The sequence below is a fragment of the Helianthus annuus genome, chromosome 4, assembly GCF_002127325.2.
Source record: "Helianthus annuus cultivar XRQ/B chromosome 4, HanXRQr2.0-SUNRISE, whole genome shotgun sequence".
Taxonomy (NCBI): Eukaryota; Viridiplantae; Streptophyta; class Magnoliopsida; order Asterales; family Asteraceae; genus Helianthus; species Helianthus annuus.
This window is the reverse complement of record NC_035436.2, coordinates 65,753,326-65,766,838: the sequence shown is the minus strand read 5'-3', so window position 1 is coordinate 65,766,838 and position 13,513 is coordinate 65,753,326. Positions and strand designations below refer to the sequence as shown.

The 13,513-nt window shown below is 38.1% G+C and overlaps 1 protein-coding gene across 1 annotated transcript; it reads left to right on the top strand.

The window, feature by feature from the left end:
• The first annotated feature begins 906 nt into the window (after positions 1–906).
• On the top strand, positions 907–11,608 carry LOC110936921 (uncharacterized ATP-dependent helicase C29A10.10c). The gene is made up of 8 exons (XM_022179326.2): positions 907–1,051; positions 1,662–3,206; positions 5,356–5,544; positions 5,678–5,773; positions 7,184–7,340; positions 7,935–8,064; positions 8,137–9,906; positions 10,659–11,608. The coding sequence occupies exons 2-8, from the start codon at positions 1,829–1,831 to the stop codon at positions 11,073–11,075; spliced, it is 4,137 nt and encodes a 1,378-aa protein (XP_022035018.1). The 5' UTR covers positions 907–1,051; positions 1,662–1,828; the 3' UTR covers positions 11,076–11,608.
• Positions 11,609–13,513: the final 1,905 nt, after the last annotated feature.

Genomic DNA, 13,513 nt, shown 5'->3' with positions numbered 1-13,513 from the left:
ATTATGTTGGAGTTATCAATCTAGCTAAATTAAACTCAGTTAACCGCAACCAACAACAACCAACGTAATAAATCAGGGTTTCAATACTGATACCTAAGGCGGCGATTAAAGCAAACGAAAAAAGTGAAAACCCTAATTTAGATCGATCACTATCGCTAACGAGTTCGTTATAGAATTCTGAAAGGATCAAAACTCTAATCACAGACTGTTATACGTCAGATCACGAAGAAAAATCAGGTTTCATGAAGAACAAGAAAAATCGCCATAGGAGAGAGAGCATTAGGGTTTCTTCGGCCATAGAATTCTGACTTTTTCTAAAGATTAATTATTAATTATCAACTTGTAGAATATAAGCTAATTCAAACACTTAAAAATAGTTTATCAAATGAAAGAAAATAAGCATAAGCTACTTTAAAATATAAGCATAAGCTAAAAGAAAATAAAAGCTAGGCCAAACACCCCCATAGTAGAATAATTATAAAAGTATATAAATTAATTGATTAATAAATAATAACTAAGACGAGTCTGAGCAGAACTCGAGCTTGAATAATTATTCAAAGACTAAACTTAACTTGATCAGAGCCGGACTCAAGATATCATAAGTTATAAACTTATGCTTAGACGAGTTCAAACTCGACTTGTTTAGAATCACTAAAAACTAGTTTTAAACAAAAGAAACGAAATAAATAAAAAGTTTAGACTAAATCTAAATATAATGAATTAATAGAAGGACGACTTTTGTAACTCAATCCATCATATGTGTTCAAAGAAGAATCCAACACGTAATGGTTTGTTGGGAACAACATATAATCAAAAATCGGGTCGGTATCACCACCCGACCCGAATGAGAAGCAAACCCTCACCCACCCTCTACATCACGCCCTATAAAACCCTGACTCAGCCCTCAATTCAACACACACATCAAATTCACAGACAATTGTGAATTCTCTCTCTTCTCTCTCATCCCCCACACTCCTACTTTTGCTCTACTGGATTTGAATCAGCAAACACACACACAACAACACACAATCATTCAATCAATCACTCACAGGTCCGTATATTCATACACACACATATACATATACATATCTTCATCTATCATATCTGATTACCTGATTACACATAAACAAACTGATTAATTCATAACATTTACAACAATTATACCTGATCGTACATCGGTTATCCTTTTTTACTGAATTTAATTCCTGTTTAGAGATCTAATAGATTGAATTAATTCATCAACGCTGTTAATTTGTACGTGTTTTGATCGGAAGAACGAATTCACAGTGTTTGTTAGGGTTTGCATCATTAATGTGATGGTTTGATCTTGAGTTGTATCCGAACATGTTGAATTGAACGTATTTTGATCGGAAGAACGAATTCATAGTGTTTGTTAGGGTTTGCATCATTAATGTGATAGTTTGATCTTGAGTTGTGTACGAACATGTATGTATATGGATTAATTGTTATAATATTTACGTATTTTGATTGTGAGATTGTATGTTTATACGATATTTGATGCTTTGATTCTATGATGTAAGCTTTAGATGAAAGTGATAGTTGGATCTTGAGATTTGGATTATATAAGTCTGTTTATTTGTTAGGGTTTCCACAATGAATGTACTTTTGGTATTGTGTATTGATTACTGGTTATTTTGCAGGACCTGTAGTTTTTAGCAGTTATTGGAACCTTGATAGTTTTGAGGTGATTTTGTAATTTATCTGTGGGATTGGGCGTGTGATGTGTATCGTTTTGTTATAAAAGAGCTGGAAATAGCGGTGGATTGGTTACGAGATAGTTGTGTATTTATATTTATGTATATGAGTAATGACTTCTAAAGGGAGGCCATTATTTGATCTCAATGAGCCTGCTACGGAGGAGGATGAGGAGAGTGATGGTGTGTTCTGTTTTCAGCCTCAAAGGGCGATTCCGTCTACAACACATACTTCAGATTTGTTTAAACCGTCAAATAGTCCGCGTAGGATAATAAACAATAATGCCTTTTCTCATGCGCCTTCTGTTTCGGGCTTTCAGCCTTTCGTTCGGTCAAAAGGAGTACAGGCATCTGAAACTAATGAAGAGCGGAAGAAGGAAATTGGTATAGGGTCTGTGGTTGAAAAAGAAGAAGGTGAATGGTCTGATGCAGACGGCAGTGGTGTGCCTGAAAAGTCAACTTCTGCCCCTGATGATGATAAGTCAGAGGTGAAACCAATGGCTGTTTTAGTTGATCAAAGGGTTTCAAGTGTGGCTGCGGTGGTTAGTTTGTCTTCAGATGTTAATGATGTGAAGGATGAAAATAGTAATCATGGTTATTTAGGTCTTAAAGCAGAGGGCGGTAGTATGCCTGAAACGTCAACTTCTGCCCATGACGACGACAAGTCAGAGGTGAAACCGTTGGCTGTTTTAGTAGATCAAAAGGTTTCAAGTGTGGCTGCAGTGATTAATACGTCTTCAAATGCACATGATATAAAGGATGAAAATAGTAATAATGGTTCTACAGGACTTGATGTCAATTCAGTCGATAGGAAAAGTAGTGATAGTCAAGAAGATTCTGTGGTGGCTCCAAAACAAAAAGAGATTAAAGGGGTTGAAGCAATTCATGCTTTAAAGATCGCTAATAATCCAGGAAAGCGTCCAAAAATTGACCTACAACGGGAAGCAATGTTGGGCAAAAAACGTAGCAGGCAGACAATGTTTCTTAATTTAGAAGATGTCAAGCAAGCAGGAGCCATTAAAACCTCCGTCCCTAGACGGCAGAACTTTCCGCCACCTGTCACTTCTCGTATAGTGAAAGATAAACAGGTTCAGCCACCAATAACAAAGGATTCTAAACAGGTGGACCAATCATGCAATGAAAGCAGTGGTAGTTTTATGGATTCTTGTGATAATAAGTCTGAATGTAATAATGGTGACACGAATTCGGGAATTTTAGGTCGTCCAAAAAGGTCATCCAGTAGTACTGATCTTGCTGCAGAGGATAAACCTGTTATCAATCATAGGCATAGCGTATTGAAGCAGACAAAGAATGCACAAGTCACGGGTAGAAAGACTGGTTTAATCAGTCAGAATTCTATTGATCCTAAAGCAGCTGGAGGCAAAAAGCTTCCTTCTAAAAAGCCATCGACTGTCGCTACCCAGTATCAGGATACATCAGTGGAACGGCTTCTTCGTGAGGTGACCAATGAGAAGTTTTGGCAGCATCCAGGTCTGAAACATTATACTAGCTTACACTTAATTGTTAATTCTTAATAGATTGATTGTAAAACTTTATCTTGGCATATTATTATATTCTTTTGCCATTATTGTTGTCTACTATAATTGAAGGCAAATTGACGAGTCGGGCAGGTTGGGTACAGGGTTGAAACGGGTTTAGGCTGAAATGAACGATTTTCCAATACATATACTAACACTTATTTTTCATTTAAAAAGGACTTATAAGTACTAGCTAAGGTAGTAAGGTGTTTACAAGAACAATAGTATTTTAAGGAATCTAATCTACGAGTAAAACGACGTAGGAGGTATACATTAAATTTAGACTTTGGACGACTTTCAACCCGTGTGAAATAAAACATAACCTAAATGAACTCATTATTAGGCAAATGAGTTGACCCTTCCATCTTTTGTGATCAGTATAATTCTTTTGCGTTTTATGTGAGTACTCTTTTAGATAATAGAGATACTAGTTTATCCATGCTTGGTCAACTTGTGAAAGAATATCATGTTCTAGGTTCTAACTTCTAATATTAAAAAAGGTTATACTTACGGTATGTTGATACTTGTCACTGATTCTTTTCACTCCTGAACTGGAACGAGCTGGCTGAGGAGAGCATGGACGGGAACTATCTTATACATTATTTCTTATTTGATATCTTAATCAATCAAAAGCATATCCAGATTGGTCTTTTAGACGGAGTTGTTTTGTTGTCCGCATTTCATATTTGACCATTGTAGAGATCTTGCACTAGCAAACAAAGCAGTAATGAAATGATTATCGGAAGACTTAATGATATCAGAAGTGAAAGGAATTTAAGATGCGGATAAGATATTTTTGAAAATTTAGGCCTTGCAATCACATTTCCAGACTTTTTTCTTCTTTCTTCGTTGAACATATGACAGTTAAAAGAGATTTATAGGTGAATCTTGGATGGATATGTGACAAACAGAGGCTGCTCGAGACCAAGGAAGATGAACTGGTCGGAGTTTAATGCCTTTTTTGGTATCGTTGTTACTGGTGCTCAGATCGGCCATAGCCACCGTTATCTGGAAAAAGGAACCCTAAAATTGAATGTTACGCTCCTATCTTTTATCAAAAAACTATTTTTAAATGTTACGCCCTAAAATTAAATGTTCTATATATGTTAAGGAAAAAAGAAATTGTATCCGCGTACTCAGCCATTTGTTATGTGTGTATATTTATATACAAAGAGTTACACAGCCGCATTTTTCTTCTATTCCTTTTAGACCAACTTTTTTTCTGTATAAACGTTTAAAAAAGATGGTTCCAGCCAGCTCTTCCGTCAGCATCTTGATCAGAAAGTATACAAAGTAATCAACAAGTAGAAACCCGAGATGAAACGGCTGCCATTGTTTATGTTATACTTAGGGAGAATACCACAAGGACACACTGGACATAAGTGATATTTTTCCTTCTTATCAAGTGTTAATAGCTAGGTTATGTGGGTCACTTAATGGCAACCTCCTGAGCTTATATTAGGTATTGGTTTGCAGTATCGTACTATCGTGTCGTATATTTTGTTAATTTGTAATGATCATATATGGTCTTTGTACCTGCAATATCTTTTTAATGCGAAGTTTGTTTTACCTCTTTGAATATCTGAGATTCTGAGCTAGATGTTAATCTACTTCTTTAAACACCAAAGAAACTTGATTTACAATCGTAAACTTCCTTCGGAAGGATAGGTGATCGTAACAAAGATAAATTGCTTAACATTCAAAAAGAGGCTAACGGAGCACTGCGGACGCGTTTCTATTAGAAAAATATAACAAAAGCTCCGATGATCAGATTAACCGTGGTTAATGACCATCTTAGTTTCCTGATGTTAGATACCATGAATGTGCATATAGTCTACATTAGTTATAAAAAGCTGTCTATGTCAACCCAATTCATTATACATGTAGTAGTGGCTTCTTTAACCTTGCAGAGACTATTAGAATATAAAGCTACATTTTCTTGTCAACAGAGTTGTAAATAGCTTGACTGTCGCAAGTAGTCTACAGTTTGAAGTGTAACTTCCCTGTAGTATAATTCGTCTGTTGGTCTTTACAAGTTCAAGTTTAGTTAGTGGGTTTATATTTCCCATGTAATAAAACAACAAAAAATTCTATACATTCAGAGGAGGCAGAGCTTCAATGTGTTCCTGGAAGCTTTGAATCAGTAGAAGAGTACGTTAAAGTATTTGAGCCCTTGCTTTTTGAGGAATGTCGGGCACAACTTTACAGCACATGGGAGGAGTCAACTGAAACAGCTTCTAGAGATTTGCATGCAATGGTCCGTATAAAAAGTGTTGAGAGACGAGAAAGAGGTATTACATTTCATCTTGTTTAAATCTTTTTTAAATATTTATAAGAAACTTAATAAAGCAGTGCCATTTTTAGATATTAATTAAATTTATGTTAATAATTAATATTGTCGCTCAATCTCATTTGTGTTTACAGGTTGGTATGATGTGATACTTGCACCTGCAAATGAGTGCAGATGGAATTTCAAGGAGGGTGATGTGGCAGTTCTTTCGACCCCTAGACCTGGAACAGGTTTGTTTATGTATCTTTAACTTACTAACAAAAAAAAACTTGAATTAAGCTATATGTATGAGCAAACAAAGGAACCATATCTATGTTGTCAAAGACGCAAGGCGCATCGGCCTCGCCCGGAGCCTAGGCGCAAGGCGCAAAAAAAGCGTGGGCTTTTTTAACAAGGGGAATTGGCCTGTAATAATCCCACCTAGACCTTATTGGTCAGTAATAATCTCACCTCAGAATATTCCCCCTACCAGTCCCACCTTTCACCTATTTTTCCTACAATGGTCCCCTGTTAAAAAAACTTAACAGAGTTAAGCTTTTTTCCAAATTACAAACAAATTTTTTAGGGCTTTTGATCAGAACGATGATACGAGTCCATTGGTGTAGAACTTACTTCGAAATGGTGCTCCAAGTGACTTGATTTTGGTTAATTGGAAATTTAAACACCCGAATTGAAGCGTCGTTTTCATCGTTTGGAGCACCGTTTCGAGGCAAGTTTTACATCAATGGATTCGTATCGTCGTTCTAATCAAAAGCCCTAAAAATATGTTTGTAATTTGGAAAAAAGCTTAACTCCGTTAAGTTTTTTTAACGGGGGACCATTGTAAGGAAAATAGGTGAAAGGTGGGACTGGTGGGGGGAATATTCTGAGTTGGGATTATTAATGGCCAATAAGGTTTAGGTGGGATTATTACAGGCCAATTTCCCTTTTAAGAAAAGCGCACATAGAGAAAAAAAATATAAAAAATATGTTATGCTTTGAATATAAAATTAAAAACTATTATATATGCCATTTAAGATCATGTAGCTAATAGTTAGTAGCAAAAGTTTAGGACTTATATGTTGTAAGTTTTGGGGGGTGCAAAAATGAGTTTCTGAGCTGGAATTTGGTTGAACTCGTGCGTGCCCACACGAATGCAGCTCCGAAAACCCGGGCCCGCGTGAGGCAGTTTTTGCACGCACTCGGTTTCATTTTTTTCTTTTTTTTTCCAGTTTTCCTGCTTATCCACTGCGCCTCAGCACCGTTTTTGCGCCTAGGCGCGCGCCTTTTTGCGCCTCAGTAACGTGTTTTTAAAAAAAAAACCATTTTTGCGCCTAGGCTACCACCAGGCGCTATAGGTGTGCCTCGCTGCGCCCGGGCGCCTAGGCGCGCGCTTTTTTGCGCTTTTGACAACATAGAACCATATATTCACAAACCAAACCTAATGGTGATAAAAATAGGGCGACTGGATTTTTGTTATTAAAAAAAAACCAACCAAAAGGATTTTTAACTAAATTAAAAAAGTCAATAGTTAAAAATTACAAAAATGCAAAATAAAGTCATAAGACACAATAGAGTAGTGTTATTATTTAGGCCAAAACTAAATAAAAGTTTTCTATTTGGACCAATGGCTAATTTAATTAATGAAAATATGTATCCAGTCATACCCAAGAGAAACAACAGTTCAACTACGGGGGAGGAGTCAGAGGTGAGTGGACGTGTGGCTGGCACTGTTAGACGACACATACCGGTAGATACTCGTGATCCTACAGGGGCAATCCTTCACTTCTATGTCGGGGATTCTTATGATTCTAACAGGTCTGGTCTGTTCATGCACATAATATTTGTTTATAGGCCTGTAAACGAACCGTTCATGGAATGTTAGTGAACTTGTTCGGCGGGAAGTTCGTTTATGTTCATGAACGTCTGTTATGTTCGTTCGTTTATGTTCGTTTCAATTTAAATACATAAGTAGTTATATTTATATGAATATTAAACATAAAAGAAACTTTCTAACTACTTCTATAAATATAATTAGTTGGTAATTGGGCTTTCTAGTAATGAAAATTGGTCTTGCAATGAAATTTATTGTAATCAATCACTAATTCATATAAAAATTACTTTATGCTTAGTCAATTATGTTCATTTGTGTTGTTTATTGTTTGTTAAATTATGTTCCTTTAAATTTGTTTGTTTACGTTTTAAATGGATGAACATGAACACAAATGTGCCCATTTTTTTAATAAACGAACATGAACGAAAATATGTGTTTGATTTCATGTTCGGTTAAAGTTAAATGAAGTTCGGTTCATTTACAGGCCTATTTGTTTAAGATTTTTTTTTTCTTTTTCATTATTTTTGTGCGATTAGTATGCTAATTAAGAATAACCATTTGGTTGCTGATTATGGCAGGGTTGATGACGATCATATCCTAAGGAAACTACACCCAAAGGGAATATGGTTTCTAACCGTTCTTGGTTCTCTTGCTACAACTCAGAGAGAATATATTGCATTGCATGCATTTCATAGACTCAATTCCCAGGTGTGCAATGTGTTCCACAATTTCACTTTCAGATGTTCATTAAAAATGCTGATCATTTTGTATTTCTTTTAGATGCAAACCGCGATTCTTCAGCCGAGCCCAGAGCTATTCCCCAAATACGAAGAACAGGCACCTGCAATGCCCGATTGTTTCACACCAAACTTTGTTGATTATCTTCACAGAACCTTTAACACTCCACAACTGTCAGCAATACACTGGGCTGCAACCCATACTGCAGCAGGTACGACCAACGGGTCAACAAAGAAGCAAGAACCATGGCCCTTTACACTAGTCCAAGGTCCACCTGGAACCGGAAAGACTCATACGGTGTGGGGGATGCTGAACGTAATACATCTCGTCCAGTACCAGCATTACTACACCGCATTGCTTAAAAAACTAGCCCCTGAAAGTTACAAGCAAGCATCCGAGAGTATCGCTTCTGATAACGTTCCGAACGGGTCTATTGATGAAGTTCTCCAAAGCATGGACCAGAACCTGTTTCGAACGCTTCATAAGCTCTGCCCGAAACCGAGAATGCTAGTCTGTGCTCCGTCAAATGCCGCTACCGATGAGCTGCTTACACGTGTTCTTGATCGTGGGTTTATCGATGGCGAGATGAAAGTTTACCGCCCTGACGTGGCTCGAGTTGGGGTTGATTCTCAAACACGAGCAGCTCAGGCAGTGTCGGTCGAGCGTCGAACCGAGCAGCTTTTGGTGAAGAGCCGAGATGAAGTTTATGGGTGGATGCACCAGTTAAAAGGTCGTGAAGCTCAGTTATCTCAACAAATAGCATCGCTTCAAAGAGAACTTAACGTTGCAGCTTTCACGGGTCGGTCCCAAGGTTCGGTTGGTGTGGATCCTGATGTTCTTGCATCTCGTGACCAGAGCCGAGACGTGTTGTTACAAAATCTTGCGGCTGTGGTTGAAAATCGGGATAAAGTACTAGTGGAAATGTCTCGTCTTTTTATTCTAGAAGGTCGGTTTCGTGGTGGCGGGAACTTTAACTTGGAGGAAGCTCGAGCTAGTCTAGAAGCAAGTTTCGCCAATGAGGCTGAGGTGGTTTTCACTACGGTTTCAAGCAGTGGTCGAAAGCTTTTCTCACGCTTAACCCACGGGTTCGACATGGTGGTCATCGATGAAGCGGCCCAAGCTAGTGAAGTCGGCGTGCTTCCTCCTCTTGCTCTGGGTGCAGCCCGGTGCGTTCTTGTGGGGGACCCACAACAACTTCCCGCAACCGTTATTAGCAAAGCTGCTGGGACCCTGCTATACAGCAGAAGTCTTTTCGAAAGATTTCAACAAGCGGGATGCCCTACAATGTTACTTTCGGTGCAGTACCGTATGCACCCTCAAATACGAGAATTCCCTTCGAGATACTTCTATCAGGGACGCCTTACCGATAGTGAAAGTATTGCTAATTTGCCTGATGAGGCATACTACAAGGACCCGATGTTAAAACCTTATATTTTTTACGATATCACTCATGGCCGGGAGTCACATCGGGGCGGGTCAGTTTCGTATCAGAATATCCACGAAGCCCAGTTTTGCCTTAGGTTATATCAACATCTTCAAAAAAGTGTCAAGTCTCTAGGTATAGGGAAAGTTTCGGTGGGCATTATTACCCCTTATAAGCTGCAATTGAAATGTATACAACGGGAATTTGAGGAAGTTTTGAAATCCGAAGAAGGGAAGGACCTTTATATCAATACTGTTGATGCTTTTCAAGGGCAAGAACGTGATGTTATTATTATGTCTTGTGTGCGTGCTTCCAACCATGGTGTGGGTTTCGTTGCTGATATTCGCCGAATGAATGTTGCTCTCACGCGCGCAAAAAGGGCACTTTGGGTATCAATCTTTTCCCTTTCTTTGGGTATCAATAGGTTATAATTATAAAAATATATAAAAACAGCTATATATGCAAAATGTATAATTAAGTACTTGATAAATAATAAACAAGTCGAGTCTGAGCCGAGCTCGAGCTTGAAAAAATTTTTATGGTGGCATGGAGCAGAGCCTGAGCTCGACTCTACTCGTTTACATCCCTAGCAAAAACACTTCCCAACTATGGGTTTGATTATTCAAAGAGTAAATTGCGTTTTACGTTCTTTAAGTTTGAGTCAAATTGCAGACGTTATCTTTTAACCAACGAAATTACACTGGATGCCCTTTATGTTATTGTTTCTCATCAGGCGAACGGCGAACGTCCTTTTACCCTAACCCAGTTAAATTTTTTCTGTTAACTCTCAACACGTGCCACTCACATGAGGGCATAATGGTCATTTTCACTTATTTTGTTTTTAATATATATTACTTTTATTGAATTTTGTTTTAGTTATTTAGTGAAAATGACCATTATGCCCTCATGTGAGTGGCACGTGTCAAGACTTGACATAAAAATTTAACTGGGTTAGGCAAAAGGACACCGCGTGTTGAGAAACAGTAACAAAAAGGACATACTGTGTAATTTCATGAGTTAAAGGACAATGCGTGCAATTTGTCTCAAACTTAAAAGGACATAAAATGCAATTCACTTTTATTGAAATCACATAATCTTCTTTGAAGTGCACATCCCTAACTTCCTTTTCTGTCATTTATAGGTTATGGGGAACGCAAGTACGTTGGTTCAGTCGGATGACTGGGCTGCGCTGATTGCTGATGCGAAGGCCAGGGAATGTTATATGGACATGGACTCGCTCCCTAAAGATTTTATGGCGTCTAAGGTGCCACCACCAGCCTATGGTTCACCACAGACGAGGTTTTCTAACATGAGGAATGTGAAGAGACCTGGGTTTAGATACCGACCATATGACCACATGGAGTCTCGGTCAGAAGATGATGAGAAAACAAACTCATCATTTGCTCCAAGAAACGGAAATTACCGCCCTTTCAAGGCACCAACGGAAGGTTCCCTTGATGATTTTGATCAATCGGGCGATCGTTCAAGAGATGCCTGGCAACATGGCATTCAGAAGAGACCGAATTCAACCCCTCTTGGAGGAAAACGCGACCCGTGATCCCGGTTTATAAACTGACAAGTTTTTTTGTGGCGGGCTCGCGAAATTTGAACAAAAGTTGATTATGTGTGGCCCGAACCAATGGAGTTGCTTTAAACGAGCTAGAAACATCAGATTTGAAAGAAACTGATTCGACATATGGATGATTCCGACTCTCATAACCCTTTTGAGCCCTAAAAGGGTGCGTCTGGGCTATTATGAGCAGTCTCTTTATTCCATGATATCTACTTGTAGTTGTATGAGAACTTACCATGGATTATTGAGAATTCGCAACGTAAACCATCCATGGGCACTCAGTTTTTGATCTTAGTTAATGACTGATGAAACAGGGATAAAAACGAGTTTGAAGGTGTCGATATATACGGGATACAAAGATTTATGATTTGTTATTTGGATGGATTAATACAGTATTATGTATAGAAATGGCGGAGTTGATGATTAACATTCGCTAATTTATAAATTTTGGGGTTGGTGGTGAACCTTGTGTTGTACATGCTTTTACTTTGAAAATAATATTTATCACTATTCCTTTATGATCATTAGAATTTATAGAATTTTACTTGCAAGAGCGACATCATAAGGGTGGGTAGCTAGATAGATGTAGTTATCACTTGACCTAAATTCAGTGAACATTTTATGTGATATTTAATTAATTAATTGACTTTGTTGCGTAGGTAAAACTTTGAAGCACACCAGCTTCAAATGAGATATATGTGAATTCACGTGGTCATAGAGACATGTCCCAGCTGTAGGAATTTTTAGATATATATGATTTCACGTGGTTGCCAAATCAATTTACGGTACATATATATATCATAGTGAACTATTGTAAGCTAGGTATTTCATAGTGATCCTAACACAAACTCACAAAGACGTAGGCAATCTGGTATTGACATATAATCAATCACATTTTGAATTAGAGAGTATTCAAAAATTGTAGCCGAACAAAACATTATGGTTTCTATATTGAGAAAATCCTAATACTATTTGCCATTTGACTGGCATTACCTTTTGACTAGCAAACGTAAAATCACCACCAAACCTACTTTATTATGTGTTTTCATTAATTATACAGTGCAACATGAAAATATTCCATAGTCATTATATTTTGTCTTCTATAAAATTTTGGGCAACCAGAAGACTAGATTGACAGTATTTTAGAGTTAATTACGTTTTTGGTCCCTGTGGTTTGTCAAAAGTCACTATTTCAGTCCATTAGTTTAAAAATTGCGAAAATAGTCCCTATGGTTTCACTTTCGTAACTATTACAGTCCACCAACTTAACTCCATCCATTTATTCTGTTAAGTTTTGGTGAAATGACCAAATTGCCCCAGTGGGTTAATTAAAAATAAAAAAAAACGGTGGTCATAGGTTTCGAACCTATGACTTTTGTTTGAGAAGTAGCTGTTAAACCAATAGGCCATGTAATCAGATTGTAACTATAGCCAGATAGATTGTCTTACTTATAAAATAACATGGCACATCCATTATCTTCTCCAAATCAAAACCTCTCCTCATATGGCAGAACAAGCAAACAAAATTGTCAGCTCAATTCACAGTTCCCGGGAATTCCTACAACCTGCAACTCCTCCACTCCAACGTCACCTCTGAACGAAACAAACACCCAAGACTCCCATCTGACCTCTCTAACCACAACCGCTGCACACCGGTGACGAACACTCACATCAGAAAACTAACTTTTTGCATCAGATTTCACCAAACAATAGGTCGTCTCCAACCACCATCATATATTATAGCTTTGTTATCACCACTTACATACAAATGAGTAATTATGGTCAGAATGGGTTTGGGTCAGAGTGGGTTCGGGTCAAAACGGGTTGCAACCAAAATAAGTTTGGGTCAAGATGGATTCTAGGTACGGGTCAAAACAGCTCCTCCGGTTGGTTTACTACAAGTCCGGGTTTGATTCGGATATGTATATTCAGATTGCGTTGATTCATTTTTACGACCAAATGGGGTATGCCGCCTATAAGGTGTTTGATAAAATGCCTGAGAAAGATGTGGTTTCCATGATAATAAGAGGCCGATGGACAGTTTATGGTTGTTTAAGAGGATGGAGATGGAGGGTTCTGGGCCGAATGAATGATGTTACGGTGCTTAGAGCTTGTGCGGAAACCGGAGCGTTGAGTGTTGGATGAGTTTGTTAATGGTAGAGGGGTTAAGTTGAAAACGAAGAAGTTCGTGTTACTGTGTTTATTATTGACATGTATTTGAAATGCGGGAGTCCCATGAGGGCTTTTGATGAGGCTGTTAATAAAGATGTGTATGTATGTATGTTTGGACGACGATGATGATAGAGCGGGTCTTGCTAGCCATGGGCGCTGCAAGGAAGCCGTTGAATTGTTTGAGCAAATGGAAAGCATTGGTTTGAAGAAGCTGGATGAGAAGACGACGATGACTGCGGTATTATCGGCTG